Raw genomic sequence first — 15,708 nt, forward strand, 5'->3', positions numbered from 1 at the left:
ACGTGCCCTTAGCGGGAACCGAACCCGGGTCTCTCTGGACCGCAGGCCGACGCTCTAACCGCTGAGCCAAACCGGCCAGGGCTATATCTTTTATTTTTTTGAATCCTTACCTAAGGATATGCTTTTATTGATTTTTTAGAGAGGAAGGGAGGGGGAGAGAGAGAAACATCAATGTAAGAGAGAACATCGATTGGCCGCCTCCTGCATGCCCCCTCTGGGGATCGGGCCCACAACCTGGGCATGTGCCTTGACCGGGAATCGAACCGGTGACCTCTTAGTGCATGGGTCAATGCTCAACCACTGAGCTACACTGGCTGGGTTATATTACATAATTTAAATCAGAACCCAAATCATCAAGGTAAGAGATGTCATAAGGAAGTGTTTACAACTTGGTGTGAAATGAGTGCTTTTGCCACTGAGTATTGCAGGCAAGAAGAGGCCTCAGGGTCTGGGATGGCCTGGAAGCTTCCTAAAGGAGGTGTGCTTGAGCAGACCTTAAAGGATGGGGAGAGGGAGGTTCAGGCGAGAGCCAAGGGCAAAGAGGTAGGGATGATCTAGCCCACAGGGTCATCCTGTGGGTAAATTACCATCTGTGGGCCCCATCTGGTCCACCACCTGTTTTTGTACAGGTCGGGAGCTAAGAATAGTTTTCACATTATTTTGATGTTGTTTTTAATCCTCACCAAGGATATTTTCCCACTGATTCTTGAATAGAGTGGAAGGGGAAAAGGAAGAGAGAGAGAGAGAAAGAAAGAGAAAGAGAAAAACATCGATGGGAAAACACATCGACTGGTTGGTTGCCTCCTACACGACCATGACTAGGGCTGGAGATCAAACCTGCAACCCAGGTATGTGCCCTTGACTGGGACTCTAACCGAGACTCTTCGGTCTGAGGGCTGACACTATCTGCTTAGCCAAACTGGCCAGGGCAGTTTTTACATTTTTTTTTTTTCTTTGTTGATTTTAGAGAGAGAGGAAGGGAGAGGGAGAGAGAGAGATAGAAACATCGATGAGAGAGAACATCAAATGGCCGCCTCCTATATGCCTCCCACTGGGGATCAGGCCCACAACCTGGGCATGTGCCATAATTAGAATTGAACTGATGACCTCCCGGTGCATGGGTCGACACTCAATCACTGAGCCACGCTGGCTGGGCAGTTTTTACATTTTCAAATGGCTAAATATATATGTGAGAAAATGATATAAAATTCGAATGTCAGTTTCCATTAAGTTTTATTGAAACACAGCTACACTCACTCGTTTGCATACTGTCTATGGCTGCTTTCTACTACAATGGCAGCGCTGAGTAGTCCCAACAGAGATTGTATATTTACTCTCCGGCCCTTTAGAAAAAGCGTTTGCTGACCCAGGGCCTACTATATCAGGGGCAGTCAGTGGGCTCTCGGTGGCGGGGAGCTTTTGTATGGAGGAGCTGTGTGGAAGTAGGTAGCAATGGACACCTAGGGATCAGCATGAAGGAAATTTAATACCATGGTAAGGAATACGAATTCAGTCCTACAGGCAATGGGTTGAAATGATCATGTACATGAATATAGTTCTATTATCTATATGTAGATAATTCCAAACCTTCAAAAGGATATTCTGTAAAAATGTCAGTCTTCTACCATGACCTCCGGGTCCCCAGATACTCAAACAACTCCCCAGAGGTACCCATTTACTCATCCTTATGTATCCTTAGAGATCTTCTTCTACATGCACAAACATATACAAGATTACATATATGTATATTCTTTCATTTAAAAATAACCCACAATGGTGGCATACAATAACAACACTGTTTCTGAACCATGCTTTTCAGTTCTAGAGTTTAGAGTTTATGACATTATTATTTTTATTTTTTTTCTTTAGTGATGTTAGAGAGAGAGAGGAAGGGAGAGGGAGATATAAAAATATCAATGAGAGAAAACATCGACTGGCTGCCTCCTGCATGCCCCCCACTGGGGATCTGGCCCACAACCTTGGCATGTGCCCTGACCGGGAATCGAACCGACAACCTCTTAGTGCACAGGTTGATGCTCAACCACTGAGCCACACCGGCTGGGCTATGACATTATTCTTAATGGCCCTATGGCTATACACTACCTTATTTACCCAGTTGGGGAGGTTTCTGAAACCAGAAGCTAAAGTGACACTTCAGGAAGCTGTGCTGAGCAGTGAGTTCCAGGAGAACCAGAGGCAGGCAGTTGATGTATGTACACATCTAAAGCCTGGCAGTGAGGGATGCCTGGCATTCCAGTGTAACCCAGAGTTTCAGGCTACACAAGCCATGGTGCTGGGGACCCCTCGCCCCCCAACACTCCCTTGGGGGCTCATACCTTGGTGGATGTGTCAGAAATGGAGGAGGTAGGAGAACCAGGAAAATTCAAGACACACTTCTTTCCCAGGCAGCGACCGTGTAACTCAATGTCCTCGTAAGGGTTTTCCTTCACTGGCGGATCTGCAGTCAAAAGCAATGGGTCAGGAACTGGGAACATTGAGGAGGTTTTCCTTATCGGATCTACCCAATTTCCCAGCCTCTCCTTGTGGCGATATCTGATGTCTTGCTATCCATTCATCTTTCCTCTTGGTAACTGACCCTGATTGTCACTGGAGTAACTCCCCATCTCCCATTCTTAGACACGTGTGAGACTAATTCCACCCTGGTTTTAGGACTTTAGCCAATCAGTTTCCGAGTCCTGGCCTCAGGGAGCAGTGCCAGGAAGGGCTCACACCCCAAGTCTAAGCCAGTCACAGCATGACATTCCTGGGCTCTGAAGGTGAACAAGGGACCTAAGCTGGTCTAGTCAGAGGAGCCTCAGGATTTTGGCTGGGACTTGCAGGATACAGACTCTCCCTCCAGGGAGCAGATGGCAGTCATGGGAAACCTGCTGAGAATGGAGCTAACTCAACAGATAAGAAACAAGGAAGTAGTAGCCAGTTCTGGTCTCATGAGCCAACAAACTCTCTTTGTTGTTTCAGCTGGGTTTTCTGTTCCTTGTAATGGAGAACTTCCCTGACAGGTAAATACACTGCTAAGGGAAGTCCAGATCTCAAACCCGCTTTGGATTTGGGGAAGTCGACTTTGGCAGAAATCCACCTCCAGCAGCTTGGACACAGTAATTCAAACAGTCCATGGTGCAAGTCATGAAGCTCAGCTAAGTCTATGCCCATGTTTCCACCGACCATGAGTTTTTTTCTGGAATTCACTACATGCATCATGCATGTATCCATGTGTGTATCTATCTCACATATGGACACATGTGGACACATGTGGGTTTCTCTTTCTTACTAGTTTGTTTCTTCCCCAACCCCCGCACCCCAGGTCTTCCCCCCACTATTGTCTGTGTCCATGGGTTATACATATATGCATATATGTTCTTTGGTTAATCTCTCTGCCCCCGCCACTGAGACCTGATATTCTGTTCCATGCATTCATGGCTCTGGACCTATTTTCTTCATTAGATTCCACATATAAGTGAAATCATGTGACATTTGTTTTTTTTTAACTGGCTTATTTCACTTAGCATAATGATCTCCAGGTCCCTTCATGTTGTCTCAAAGGACAAGAGATCTTTCTTTTTTATAGCTGCATAGTATTTCATTGTGTAAATGTACCACAGCCTTTTTATCCACTCATCTACTGATGGATACTTGGGCTATTTCTAGATCTTAGAGACTGTAAATAACGATGCTATAAACATAGGGGTACATACATTCTTTCTTTTTTTTTTTTTTTGTACAGATAGAGTGGGAGGGAGAGAGGAAGGGAGAGACAGAGAGAAACATCGATGTGAAGGGACACATCGAGTGGCTGCCACCCGCACGACCGACCAGGGCCGGGGACAAACTGCAACCGAAGTACGTGCCCTTAGCGGGAACCGAACCCGGGTCTCTCCGGACCGCAGGCCGACGCTAAGATATAGTCCCAAAAATGGGATCACTGGGTTAAATGGCAGATCCATTTAAAAAAAATTTTTTTTTTTTTTTTTTAATCCACCCGAGCCCTGGCTGGTTTGGCTCAGCAGTTAGAGCGTCGGCCTGCGGTCCTGAGAGACCCGGGTTCGGTTCCCGCTAAGGGCGCGTACCTCGGCTGCAGTTTGTCCCCGGCCCTGGTCGGTTGTGTGGGTGGCAGCCACTCGATGTGTTCCTTTCACGTCGATGTTTCTCTCTCTCTCTCCCTCCCACTCTACCTGAACAATAAATGAAAAAATGTCCTCGGGTGAGGATAAAAAAAAAAAAAAAAAAATCCTCACCCCAGGACACGTTCCCATTTTTTGTTCAGGTAGAGAGGGAGGGAGAGAGAGGAACAGAGAGAGAGAGAGAAACATCGACGTGAAAGGAACACATCGAGTGGCTGCCACCCACACAACCGACCAGGGCCGGGGACAAACTGCAACCGAAGTACGTGCCCTTAGCGGGAACCGAACCCGGGTCTCTCCGGACCGCAGGCCGACGCTCTAACTGCTGAGCCAAACCGACCAGGGCAAAAAAATATGTTTTTTTTATTGATTTTTTTTTAGAGAGAGAGGAAGGGAGAGAGAGATAGAAACATCTACGTCAGAGTGAAACATTGACTGGCTGCCTCCTGCACACCTGCTTCTGGGGATTGAGCCTGAAACCCAGGCATGCGCTCTGATCAGGAATCAAACTGGGACCTCTCAGTCCATGGGATGATGCTCAATCCACTGAGCCACACTGGCCAGGCCAGATCCATTTTTAATGTTTGAAGAAACCTCATACTGTTTTCCACTCTGGTTGCATCAGTCTGTATTCCCACCTGCAGTGTACTAGGGTTCCCTTTTCTCCACATCCTTGCTAGCACTTATTTGTTGTTTTCTGACTTACTTTGCTTAGCATCAAATATCGACATGAGAGAGACACATAGAGTGGTTGCCACCCACACGACCCCAACCGGGGCTGGGGACAAACTGCAACAAAGTACATGCACCTAATGGGAACCGAACCCGGGGCTCTCTGATCCACAGGCTGACGCTCTAACCGCTGAGCCAAACTGGCCAGGGCATAAGCCAGGTGTTTTACACAGCACTTTCTCCAGTCCTCAAACAGCCCTGTAAGGTAGCCTACCACCATCCTTAGCTTGCAGATGAGAGAACTGAAGCTCAGAGATGCTAAATCACCAGCTCAATGTCATGCACCTAGTCAGTAGCAGAGACAAGACTCAGTCATGGACACGGAGGCCCCAGGTCTCCAGTGCAAACCATGCTGCACCACACTGCCTCCTTGGCCGGTTGCCACAGCGCTTCCTCCCCACCCGGCCCGTGTTCTCTCACGTATTCCATCGAGGGGTGCGCTTTCGCTCACCTCCCTGCTCTCTCATTCGAGCACATGTATGTCTTCGAGAGAGTGTTGTGAGTGTGCAGGTCTTTCAAGCACCCAGCTGCATTCCTTCCCTCCCTGTCGCAGAGACAGATGCACACCCACACGCAGACGTTTTGGCCTCTTACCTAGAATGTCCTCGTAGACGTTCTCCTCTGATAAAGTGCGTGTGAGCCCCAGCTTGGTCTGTGCGTACCAGTCGACCCTGCTGTTCTCAGAGGAGGACTGCAGTAGATCTTCAAACTCATAGGACTTTCTGGGTTGTATCAAATGGGAGGAAAAACAACAACAAAACACCAAGAACTTGAATTAAATTAGGTTGCTTCAGAGAAGACACATTAAAAAAATATTCTTTTTCTTGCAAAAAGTCCTATTACTGAAATCAACTCTGGTTTTTGTAAGAAGGTATGAAAATCCTCAAATATGAGATATGGCTTTGACTTGAAAGAATGTTTATACTACTATGCCAAGTAAAGATAGCAAAGTGTGTATATAAAACACAGCCCCAGCTTTGTAAGCAAACATCACAGAGAAACAAAGAGAAGGAAGTGGACTACACGGCTGCTATCTCAGGACTAAGGATGGCTCCTGGCTGCTCTCCACTCTCACTTCCCCAGGCCTTTCCACTGCTCTGCAGTGTGCAGGGTACACACACTAACAATCAGGAAGGAGCAGTGATGGCCAATTAAGAGTGGGCCAGAGGCCTGGGCACCCCCCACCAAAGGGGTTATTATCAGAATGAAACCCAGAGGCCACGAGACACTCCACCCTCCCTTCAGAGATCTGTGCAAATGTGGCCGGGTCTCTGTCTGTGCCTGGCTCACTCCATGGCTTTCTACCACCCTCCCGACACCCACGTGGGCGGTCCTTGTTCTGATGGTGTTGATCAGAATCTTACTCTCAACACACAAAAACGCACACAGCCACTCACCTTGAGTTTCTATGATTTTTGTAACTCTATTGAACATTTTTGGGGTCATATTGTGAAACATACAAAATATCGGCAACCTCACAGGTTCACTACACCTCCTCCTCTCCTCTCCCTCCTCGTCCTTCTCTAAAGTAAGCCAGAACTGTCTCCCTCCGACGGAAGAGAACAGTCCTGCCCGCTCAGGCTCCAGAGGCTCACCTTCCACCCCAAGCAGATTTGTCAGGAATACCTGCTGAACACCCCTGGGCCCTCCTTGAGCAGGACTTAGGTGAACACGCAGTCCCCCACACTAGAAGAACATCCCGGCGGCCTTGGTGCCGGCCCTTCTCCCCTCCTCGGATGGGTCACAGCTCCCCACCCCCGGGCCTCAGGAAGCACGGCCCTTCTCCCGTCGTGGTCACGTGTCCAGCACATCTTCTACACATGCTGGGTGGTAAACTGTAGCTGACTACTTAGAAGTGTACGGTGTCTTTGTTTTTTTTATCCTCACCCGAGGACACTTTTCCATTTTTTGTTCAGATAGAGCGGGAGGGAGAGAGAGGAAGAGAGAGAGAGAGAAACATCGATGTGAAGGGACACATCGAGTGGCTGCCACCCGCACGACCAACCAGGGCCGGGGACAAACTGCAACCGAGGTACATGCCCTTAGCGGGAACCGAACCCGGGTCTCTCTGGACCGCAGGCCGACGCTCCAACCGCTGAGCCAAACCAGCCAGGGCGGTGTCTTTGTTTCTTCACCCACACTCCCAATCTCTCTCTGGCCCCTGGGAAAGGTACCCCACTAGATACAGAGCCAGGACCCCTCATTCACAAGCCTTTTAACCTTGGAGGAACCACTTCACTGGGCTGAAACTTAGTGTCCTGATTTGCAAAACAGTCACCACCTCATAGGATTGTTCAAAGCATAGAAAGAAAAATGTTTGCAAAGTCCTTAGCACCTAACCAGCACTCAACAAATGGTAGCTATTACTATTACTATAGTGATGATATTCACTATTTATGCAGCAAACGTTTTCCATCGAACATTTCCTGTGTGGAAGGCACTGTGCTTAGGGTGTGATGAGTAAGGAGTGATAAAACCCTGCCTCAAGGAGCTTATATTCTAGGGAGGAATGACATTCAGCCAGCTCACGCAGAAACAGAATTATAAAATGTACTAAGTTTGCCCTGGCCAGTTTGGCTCAGCGGTTAGAGCATCAGCCCATGGACTGAAGGGTCTCAGGTTCAATGCTCAGTCAAGGACATGTACCTGGGGTGCAGGTTAGATCCCCAGCCCTGGTTGAGGTCATGTGGGAAGCAACCAATTGATGTGTCTCTCTTACATCAATGTTTCTCTCTCTCCCCCTCTCCCTCACTTCTACTCTATCTAAAAATCAATGGAAAACTATCCTCAGGTGAGGGCTAACAAAAATATAAATAAATAAAAGTAAAATGTGCTAAGTTCAATGACAGAAAAGAACAGGTTGCTACAAATGAGACTATCCAGGAGGCTCAATTTAGGCTGGGGACACATCCAATGGAAAGTCACTCCTAAGGCTGAGACCTGGAGGATGAAGAGCTCAGTCAGGGAACAGCAGTCCAAGAAGAGGGAGGGCGTGTGAAGGGCCTGCGGCTACGCCAGCCATTCAGAAGGCTGGCCTGCAGGGACCATGAGTGGAGAGCCCTGGGCAACCAGATGGCAGAGCCGGGCAGAGGCCGACTGTCTGCTTTCCAAACTTTGAGGATTTCTTGCATTTTCAACCTTTTCCTCTTTACTAGTTTCTTCCTCTCCTTTAAACATACTCAGGTTTCCTCTATCTTGAAAAACTTTCATTTGAGGCAATGCCCCTGGTAGTTCTGCTATTTCTCACCTTCCCTGCCAACATTTCTAACTGAGGAAAGGGGAGGAGGTGGGGTGGAGGAGGGGCGGAGACTATTCTGACCGTCTACGCGTTAGTTTACCACAGTTCACAGGTTTTTCCTTCCTTTACCCTCTCAACCTGGCATCTCTCCACATCCCGTTTCTGACACTGTCTCCTAAAAGTCACTAGTGAGTTTCTGGTAAAACCTAACCACTTTCTTGGTCCTTTTCAAAAAAATATTTTTTATTGATTTTTGGAGAGAAAGAGAGAGGGAGAAAAGTATCCACGTGAGAGTGGAACAAAGGTGGACCGATCAGCTGCCACCTGAGCACTCCTGCCAGGGACCCAGCCTGCAGCCCGGGCAAGTCCCAACCAGGAACTGAACCGCAACTTTCTGGTGCACAGGATGATGCCCAGCCCACTGAGCCACGCTGGCCAGGGCTCTCGGACCTTTTTCTACATGACACCTCTTAGTTTCTGCAGTGTAAGGCGGCAACAGGCAGTGTGCCACCCATGGCCAGGGGCTGCTGTGTCAACTGCTGGCACGGGGCCTTGATGAGACAAGCACAGAAGCTGAGAGTAAACATTTAAAAACTTTTTAAGTAATGTTTTTTCTTTTTTGATTTTAGAGAGAGAGAAAGGGAGAGGGAGAAAGAGATAGAAACATCGATGAGAGAGAGCATCAACTGGCTGCCTCCTGCACGCCCCTCACTGGGGACCAGGCCCACAACCTTGGGCCTGTGCCCTGACCAGGAACTGAACCAGCGACCTCTTGGTGCATGGGTTGATGTTTAACCAGTGAGCACACCGGCAGGGCAGGAAAAAACTTTTTTTTTTTATCCTCACCCGAGGACATTTTTCCATTTTTTGTTTAGATAGAGTGGGGGCGGGGGGGATAGAGAGAAACATCGATGTGAAAAGGACACATTGAGTGGCTGCCACCCGCATGACCAACCAGGGCCGGGGACAAACTGTAACCGAGGCACGTGCCCTTAGCGGGAACTGAATCCGGGTCTCTCTGGACCGCAGGCCGACGCTCTAACCGCTGAGCCAAACCGGCCAGGGCAGAAAAAAATTTTTTTTTTTTTTATCCTCACCTGAGGACATTTTTCCATTTTTTGTTCAGGTAGAGTGGGAGGGAGAGAGAGAGAGAAACATCGATGTGAAAGGAACATATCGAGTGGCTGCCACCCGCACAACCGACCAGGGCCAGGGACAAACTGCAACCGAGGTACGCGCCCTTAGCGGGAACCGAACCCGGGTCTCTCAGGGCGGCAGGCCGATGCTCTAACTGCTGAACCAAACCGGCCAGGGCAGGAAAAAACTTTTTAAGTAATTTGACAGGATACATTTTTTGTTGTTGTTAATCCTCACCCAAGGATATTTTTTCCACTGCTGTTTACATAGAGTGCACCCATCCCCCATCCCCATCCTTTATGAACCTGAACTTGGCACTTAGGGCAGGAACAGAGAGAAGGGCCAGGCGGAATCTTCCATGCTACGTGTCTATGGTTTTAAGTCAGGCCATGAGGCTAAAACTATCATCCATGCCCTGAGGTCCTGACTTACTAACAGAAGCTCATGGCTACCAATCCACGAGCCCCTTCTCCCTCCCCTTGAGGTGTCCAGCCAGGACAGGAAGGACTGAGCTCCAGAACTCTGGTAGATGGGGTCTGGTGGTGACGGTGGTAGAGGGGGAATCAGGTCTGGGCTCCTTTCTCTAGAGTGGGAATGGGCTGTGCTGTGAACCCACCCTGACAAGTCCTAGGCATCTGGGTCGCCATTAGCCCAGGCGGGCATTCATCAGGCATCTGATTGGAGATGGAGGGGTGGTGGTCTGTGGCCAGAGCAGAGTGAGGCCACAACTCTTGGGTTTCCCCTGGTGAGCTCATCAGATTATGTTAGCCCGGGGCCTCAGGATGCCCACTACTTAGATCTGCTAGAAAAGAGGCAAACTGCTCAATGAGACCACAGCTCATTCATTCAACAACACTGAGTACCAACTAAGCGCTTTACCTGAATCCGCAGACTTCGCGCCAACCTTGTGAAGAATTACTATTATTGTGTACATGTTATTCATGAGAAAACAGAGGCATGGGAGGTTAGATAAGTTGCTAAGGTCACACTGGGAGAACGCGGTGCACAGGGCGGTCTGGCTGGAGACTCGTGCTCCTGACAGCGTGAGAGCTGAGCAGAGCGAGCAAGTTCAAGGCAACGTGAGAAAAGCTGCAGTCAGTCCACGAATTAAACAGGCTGCTCCGGAGTCTGAAGTTATGGACTTGAACTAATCTTCCATACAAAATCGTATTACATATTACTGCGAATTACCCAGCAGGCTCTCTATTTCCTTCCTAATGTAACTACATTACGCTATGGAGAGAAGCTATGAACCTTGGCGGGAAAAAAGAGAAAACAGGCAATAGTTGCTTCCTGGGAGCGGGGCAGTTTCTGCCACAATGTCAGGAGGCCCCACTCGGGACAGCAGGGGGCAGAGGGCTGCCCCTTCCAGGGAAAGCCCTGACTGTCTGGAATTTGAGCGCGACCCTGGCTAAGCTTGGTCTTTTCTTTGATTTCAGAAAGGGGCTGCTGCAGCTATGCCTTCCTTTGCCATAAAGAGAGCTCTATAATTGTTTTTTTTTTTTTTTTTTTTAAATCTCATTTGAAGTAGCTATGAAGCAATATTTGTACAGGTCAAATTTTAAAATGAAAAATTATTATAAAGTACCTATGGAATAATATCTGAATAATTCAAATGTTTAATAATAATAATACATGTCCTAACAAAACAGATGTGTGCATGCTCTTGGCTCTCCAAGTCCCAGTGGAAGGCTCACTTACTTAGGGCACATGTAACACAACCTGGATTATCTGTTGGGGTTTACTGGGATGAGATTAGCCTGTATCCAAATGGCCGCTGTCAGATACCCTGGGATTTCAAGCCAGAGTTTGAATATTTTTTTTTACAAAGCTTCCTTAGTTCCAAGAATAGGATGCTAATGTAAGAGTTTAGCTATACTTTGCCTTTGCTCCCCAACACATAAAAGATACTGCCAGTCTAAATAGCATTAGAAAAATGCAACTTTTAAAATGATAAACTTCCTTAACAAAAAACTGATTAGAAGATGCTAACTCACATTGCAAAACTCTCATTTAATTTGCAAAAGAATTCAGCACAAGATTTCTCCATTTCTGTATTAAAATGTTGCTTTTCAGCTCTGGCCAGTTTGGCTCAGTGGTTAAGAGCGTCGGCCTGTGGTCCGGAGAGACCCAGGTTCGGTTCCCGCTAAGGGCATGTACCTCAGTTGCAGTTTGTCCCCAGCCCTGGTTGGGTTGTGCAGGTGGCAACCACTCGATGTGTCCCTTTCACGTCGATGTTTCTCTTTCTCTCTCTTCCTCTCTCTCCCTCCCACTATATCTGAACAAAAAACAAAAAAAAATGTCCTTGGGTGAGGATAAAAAAAAAAAAGTTGCCTTTCAGGTGATTAATTCCTATGCAGGAAGCATGAAAGACAAATTTAAATAAACACAAAGCCACAGGACATACAAAACTCAGGGAGAAACCAGAAATCTTTACAAGCCCAGTTTCTAGAGCCAGTGGGAAAGAAAGTTCCAATGACAAAGTCTGATTTCTCATCATCATGTGTTGGTAACATTTTTGCAAGCAATGACTTCACACAGCTCCTCCCAGGCACTATTTCTGTAATCTGCATAAATGCCTCCAAGGGCTGGGGGTTCTCTGGTTCTGAGGCTCAGGTGGGTGAGTAGGCTCCCCAATGAAGAAAAATCTGATTAAACAAATCATCCAACCACTTAGCTAAGTCTTTTCTATAAAAATATTTTTTTAACTTGAAAGAACGGTTTTAATGCTTTACTTACATATTAACTTTGAGAGAAAGGATATTTTCAAAGGCTAATGATAACCACATCTCAACTGGCTTCACCCTTGTTTAAATATTTCCACATTCCTTCCACATCCAGCCCACATGCTTAACAAACACCTTCTGAGGGTTGCGATGAGCTCCCAGCTGGTGATGCAAAGTCAGGAAGTCCCTGCCTTCCAGGGGCTCACAGCCTGGGAAGGGTACAACCCCCTTGCTTCCCGGGCCCTCAAACGATCACATGCTTTGGGTCCTCCTTAGTTTTAGAAATGCTGAAATGATCTGATCAGTCCACTTAAATTTGCTGAAGTGGGTTATGTAATATCTAAACTTCAACAACCAGTGTCAAATACTGTGATTTCAAGTAGTACAGCCGTCCCTCGCCACTTCGTGCTTCGACTTTCACGGCTTCACTCTATCGCAGTTTGTTCAAATGTATTCATTAAAAAGTTGATCGAGACAGTGGAAATGATACAGCGTGTGCTCGGTTGTCTGAATCAATTATACACTCCTGTATTACAATTAAAATGAAAATTACTGCCCTGGCCACTTTGGCTCAGCGGTTAGAGCATCGGCCTGCGGTCCGGAGAGACCCGGGTTCGGTTCCTGCTGAGGGCACGTACCTCAGTTGCGGTTTGTCCCCGGCCCTGGTTGGTCGTGCGGGTGGCAGCCACTCGATGTGTCCCTTTCACATCGATGTTTCTCTCTCTCTCTCTCCCTGCCACTCTATCTGAAGAAAAAATGGAAAAATGTCCTTGGGTGAGGATTAATAAATAAAATAAAATAAAATAAAATAAAATAAAATAAAATAAAATAATTAAATAAAAATTACTGTACGTATGGACTGTAGGCCTATGTATTCGAGCACCCCAGGAATCCTTCAACGCCAGGTGCAACCACTAGAGTCTGGAATGGATTAATCGTGATAAACGAGGGACGACTGTGTTTTGAATGTTATTTGTGACTTTCCCATACTTTTGTCAATGAAATACTAATGTAAGACCTCATCCCACATCTCCATTTGGATGACGCACAGGATCTCAATCTCAAAAGTAACAGATCCAGAGTTGAACTCATACTCTTACTCCCAGGGCTCCAACAAGGACCAGAGCCTCGCCCTGGCCAGTTTGATTCAGAGGTTAGAGCGTTGGCCTGTGGACCAGAGAGTCCCGGGTTCGGTTCCCGCCAAGGGCATATACCTCGGTTGCAGTTTGTCCCCGCCCTGGTTGGCGTCCTGTGGGTGGCAAACAGTAGATATGTCTCTCGCACATCGATGTTTCTCTGTCTCTCTTCCTCCCTCTCTCCCTCCTGCTCTATCTGAAGATAAATGCAAAAATGTCCTTGGGTGAGGATAAAAACTAAAATATAAATACATACATACATACATACGTATTTTTTTAAAAAGAAGGACCAGAGCCTCCTCCAGGAAAGGCCATGTCAGCAAAGGCTGTCACCATCCATCCAAATGTTTATGCCTTAAACCTGGAAGTCCTGTCCACATCTCCCGGTCTCCTACTGCCTGCTTCTAACCCGTTCACAAGAGTTCTACCTGCAAAGGACTCCTGGAGCCCGCCACTTCTCTCAGTCCCCACTGCAGCTACACCTAGGGTAACCCCAGTACCCCCTTGCTCTTCCTCCCACCCCCTCAACTGCCACCCTTTCCAGTCTCCATGCAGCTGCAGGGTGAGCTCTTTTTAAAAAATTTTTTTTCCTTTCTATTGATTTTATAGAAACAGGAAGGGAGAGGGAGAGAGACAGAAACATCGATGAGAGAACATCGATGGGCCGCCTCCTGCATGGCCCCCACTGGGGATCGGGCCCACAACCTGGGCATGTGTCCTGACCGGGAATTGAACCGGCAACCTTTGGTGCATGGGTTGACACTCAACCACTGAGCCACACAGGCCAGACTTTTTTTTTGTACATCAACATGAAACTGATGAATCTATTAAGATCCTTCCCTAAGACTTCCCCTAAACTCCCAGCCTTTATTTTATTCATTTCTTTTTTTTTTATCCTCAACATTTTTGTATTTATGTTCAGATAGAGAGGGAGGAAGAGAGAGAAACATCAGTGTGAGAAAGACAAATCGAGTGGTTGCCACCCACATGACCCCAACCGGGGCCAGGGAACAAACTGCAACCAAGGTACGTGCCCTTAGCGGGAACTGAACCAGGGACTCTCTGGTCCATGGGCTGGTGCTCTAACCGCTGAGCCAAACCAGCCAGGGCCAGGGTAAGCTCTTAAAAATGCAAATCAAATCATGTCTCTCCCCCTCTCAAAACTTGTCAAATATGCCCTGGCCTGTTTGGCTCAGCAGTTAGAGCGTCGGCCTGCGGACCAGAGAGTCCCGGGTTCGGTTCCTGCTAAGGGCACGTACCTCGGTTGTAGTCTGTCCCTGGCCCTGGTTGGGGTTTTGTGGGTGGTGACCAGTTGATGTGTCTTTCTCACATCAATGTTTCTCTCCCTCTTCCTTCCTCTCTCCGTCCCGCTCCATTTGAAGATAAATGCAAAAATGTCCTCAGGTGAGGATTAAAAAAAACAAACTTGTCAAATGCTTCCTATTTCTCGTAGGTAACAGGTCCAAGCCCTTGCTTGGTCTACAGGGCTCTTCTGGAGGTTGGCTCCAGATTACCTCTAGGGTCACATCCCTCCTGACCCCTCTGGCCACACAGCACAGTTCAGGTCCTCCAGTGGGCTGAATGAAGTCTTTCTTGCCCCAGGACCTGCTTGTTCACTCAAGTTAAACCCCCATCTCCCACAGTCTCCCTTCCCTGGGAACCTTGGGCCTCGGTCTGAGCGTCACTTCCCCTCCAAGCTGGCCATTTCCATGACAGGCTGAATACCCCTCCTGCGTGGTCCCATAGCACTGCGGTTACACAGCTAGTTGTTCACTTCTAACTATTACCATAGTCTGTAAGATGTGAGAGAGACACATCTACTGGTTGCTTCCCACACATGCCCCAACCAGGGCCGGGGATCAAACCTGTAACCCAGGTATGTGGCCTTGACTGGGAGTCAAACCCACCACCCTTTGGTGCACAGGCTGACACTCTAACCATGGAGCCACACTGGCCAGGGCTGAATGCTATTTTAAAAGCTGGTTTTAACAGTTACGTTTACTGCTTATAATTTATACCTATTTTGGCATAAACAGATAAAGCAACTAAGTATTCCTAGAGATAATTTTTAATCAATTGCTTTGAAAACATTTTCTCCAGAATTATTTTCAGCTGGGGGTTAAATGAGCTTTAGTAGCCAGGGACCCAGCCACCTCTTAAAACACCATGACATAATCGGCGAGAACCAGGGATGCCATACTGATTCCCTCGTCCACCTCCAGCTGTCAGACTCTCTTCTTGCCTGCCCGGGCATCTTCCCCACAGCCCGCTGCAGGCCTGCGGGAGGGTTCCATACCACCTGCTATTCAGAGCAGGCAACTCTTGGCTTGCTCTGTTACTGGGCATGTAGTTGTGAGGACTACAACTACCCACATTTGGTTTCTGCTTTTCTCTATCCTGAATCCAAAATAGAAATGTCAGAAGAAAACTCTCTCTATCCACCGTTGTGTCTAAAATCCAACCGTTTCCACCTCCTGATGAGAACTAAGGCATGACAACCACTCTTCTAAGGCAGAATAGCAACCGCTCTCTCTGCTCCCATCACGGTTTTCCAACGCAACTACTGTCAAAATAACCGCATTTACAAAATCAAGCTTCTC

The 15,708-nt window shown here is 47.6% G+C and overlaps 1 protein-coding gene across 1 annotated transcript in view; it reads right to left on the reverse strand.

Moving 5' to 3' along the window:
* Positions 1 to 15,708, reverse strand: part of DENND2A (DENN domain containing 2A) — a 111,971-nt gene that overhangs the window by 51,318 nt on the left and 44,945 nt on the right. Inside the window, exons 4-5 of the mRNA XM_036247319.1 lie at positions 5,466 to 5,593; positions 2,337 to 2,458 (exon numbers count right to left, since the gene is read on the reverse strand). Of these exons, the coding sequence (XP_036103212.1) occupies positions 2,337 to 2,458; positions 5,466 to 5,593 (250 nt within the window). The remainder of the gene's footprint in view (positions 1 to 2,336; positions 2,459 to 5,465; positions 5,594 to 15,708) is intronic.

The sequence above is a fragment of the Molossus molossus genome, unplaced genomic scaffold (genome assembly GCF_014108415.1).
Source record: "Molossus molossus isolate mMolMol1 unplaced genomic scaffold, mMolMol1.p scaffold_m16_p_7, whole genome shotgun sequence".
Lineage (NCBI taxonomy): Eukaryota > Metazoa > Chordata > Mammalia > Chiroptera > Molossidae > Molossus > Molossus molossus.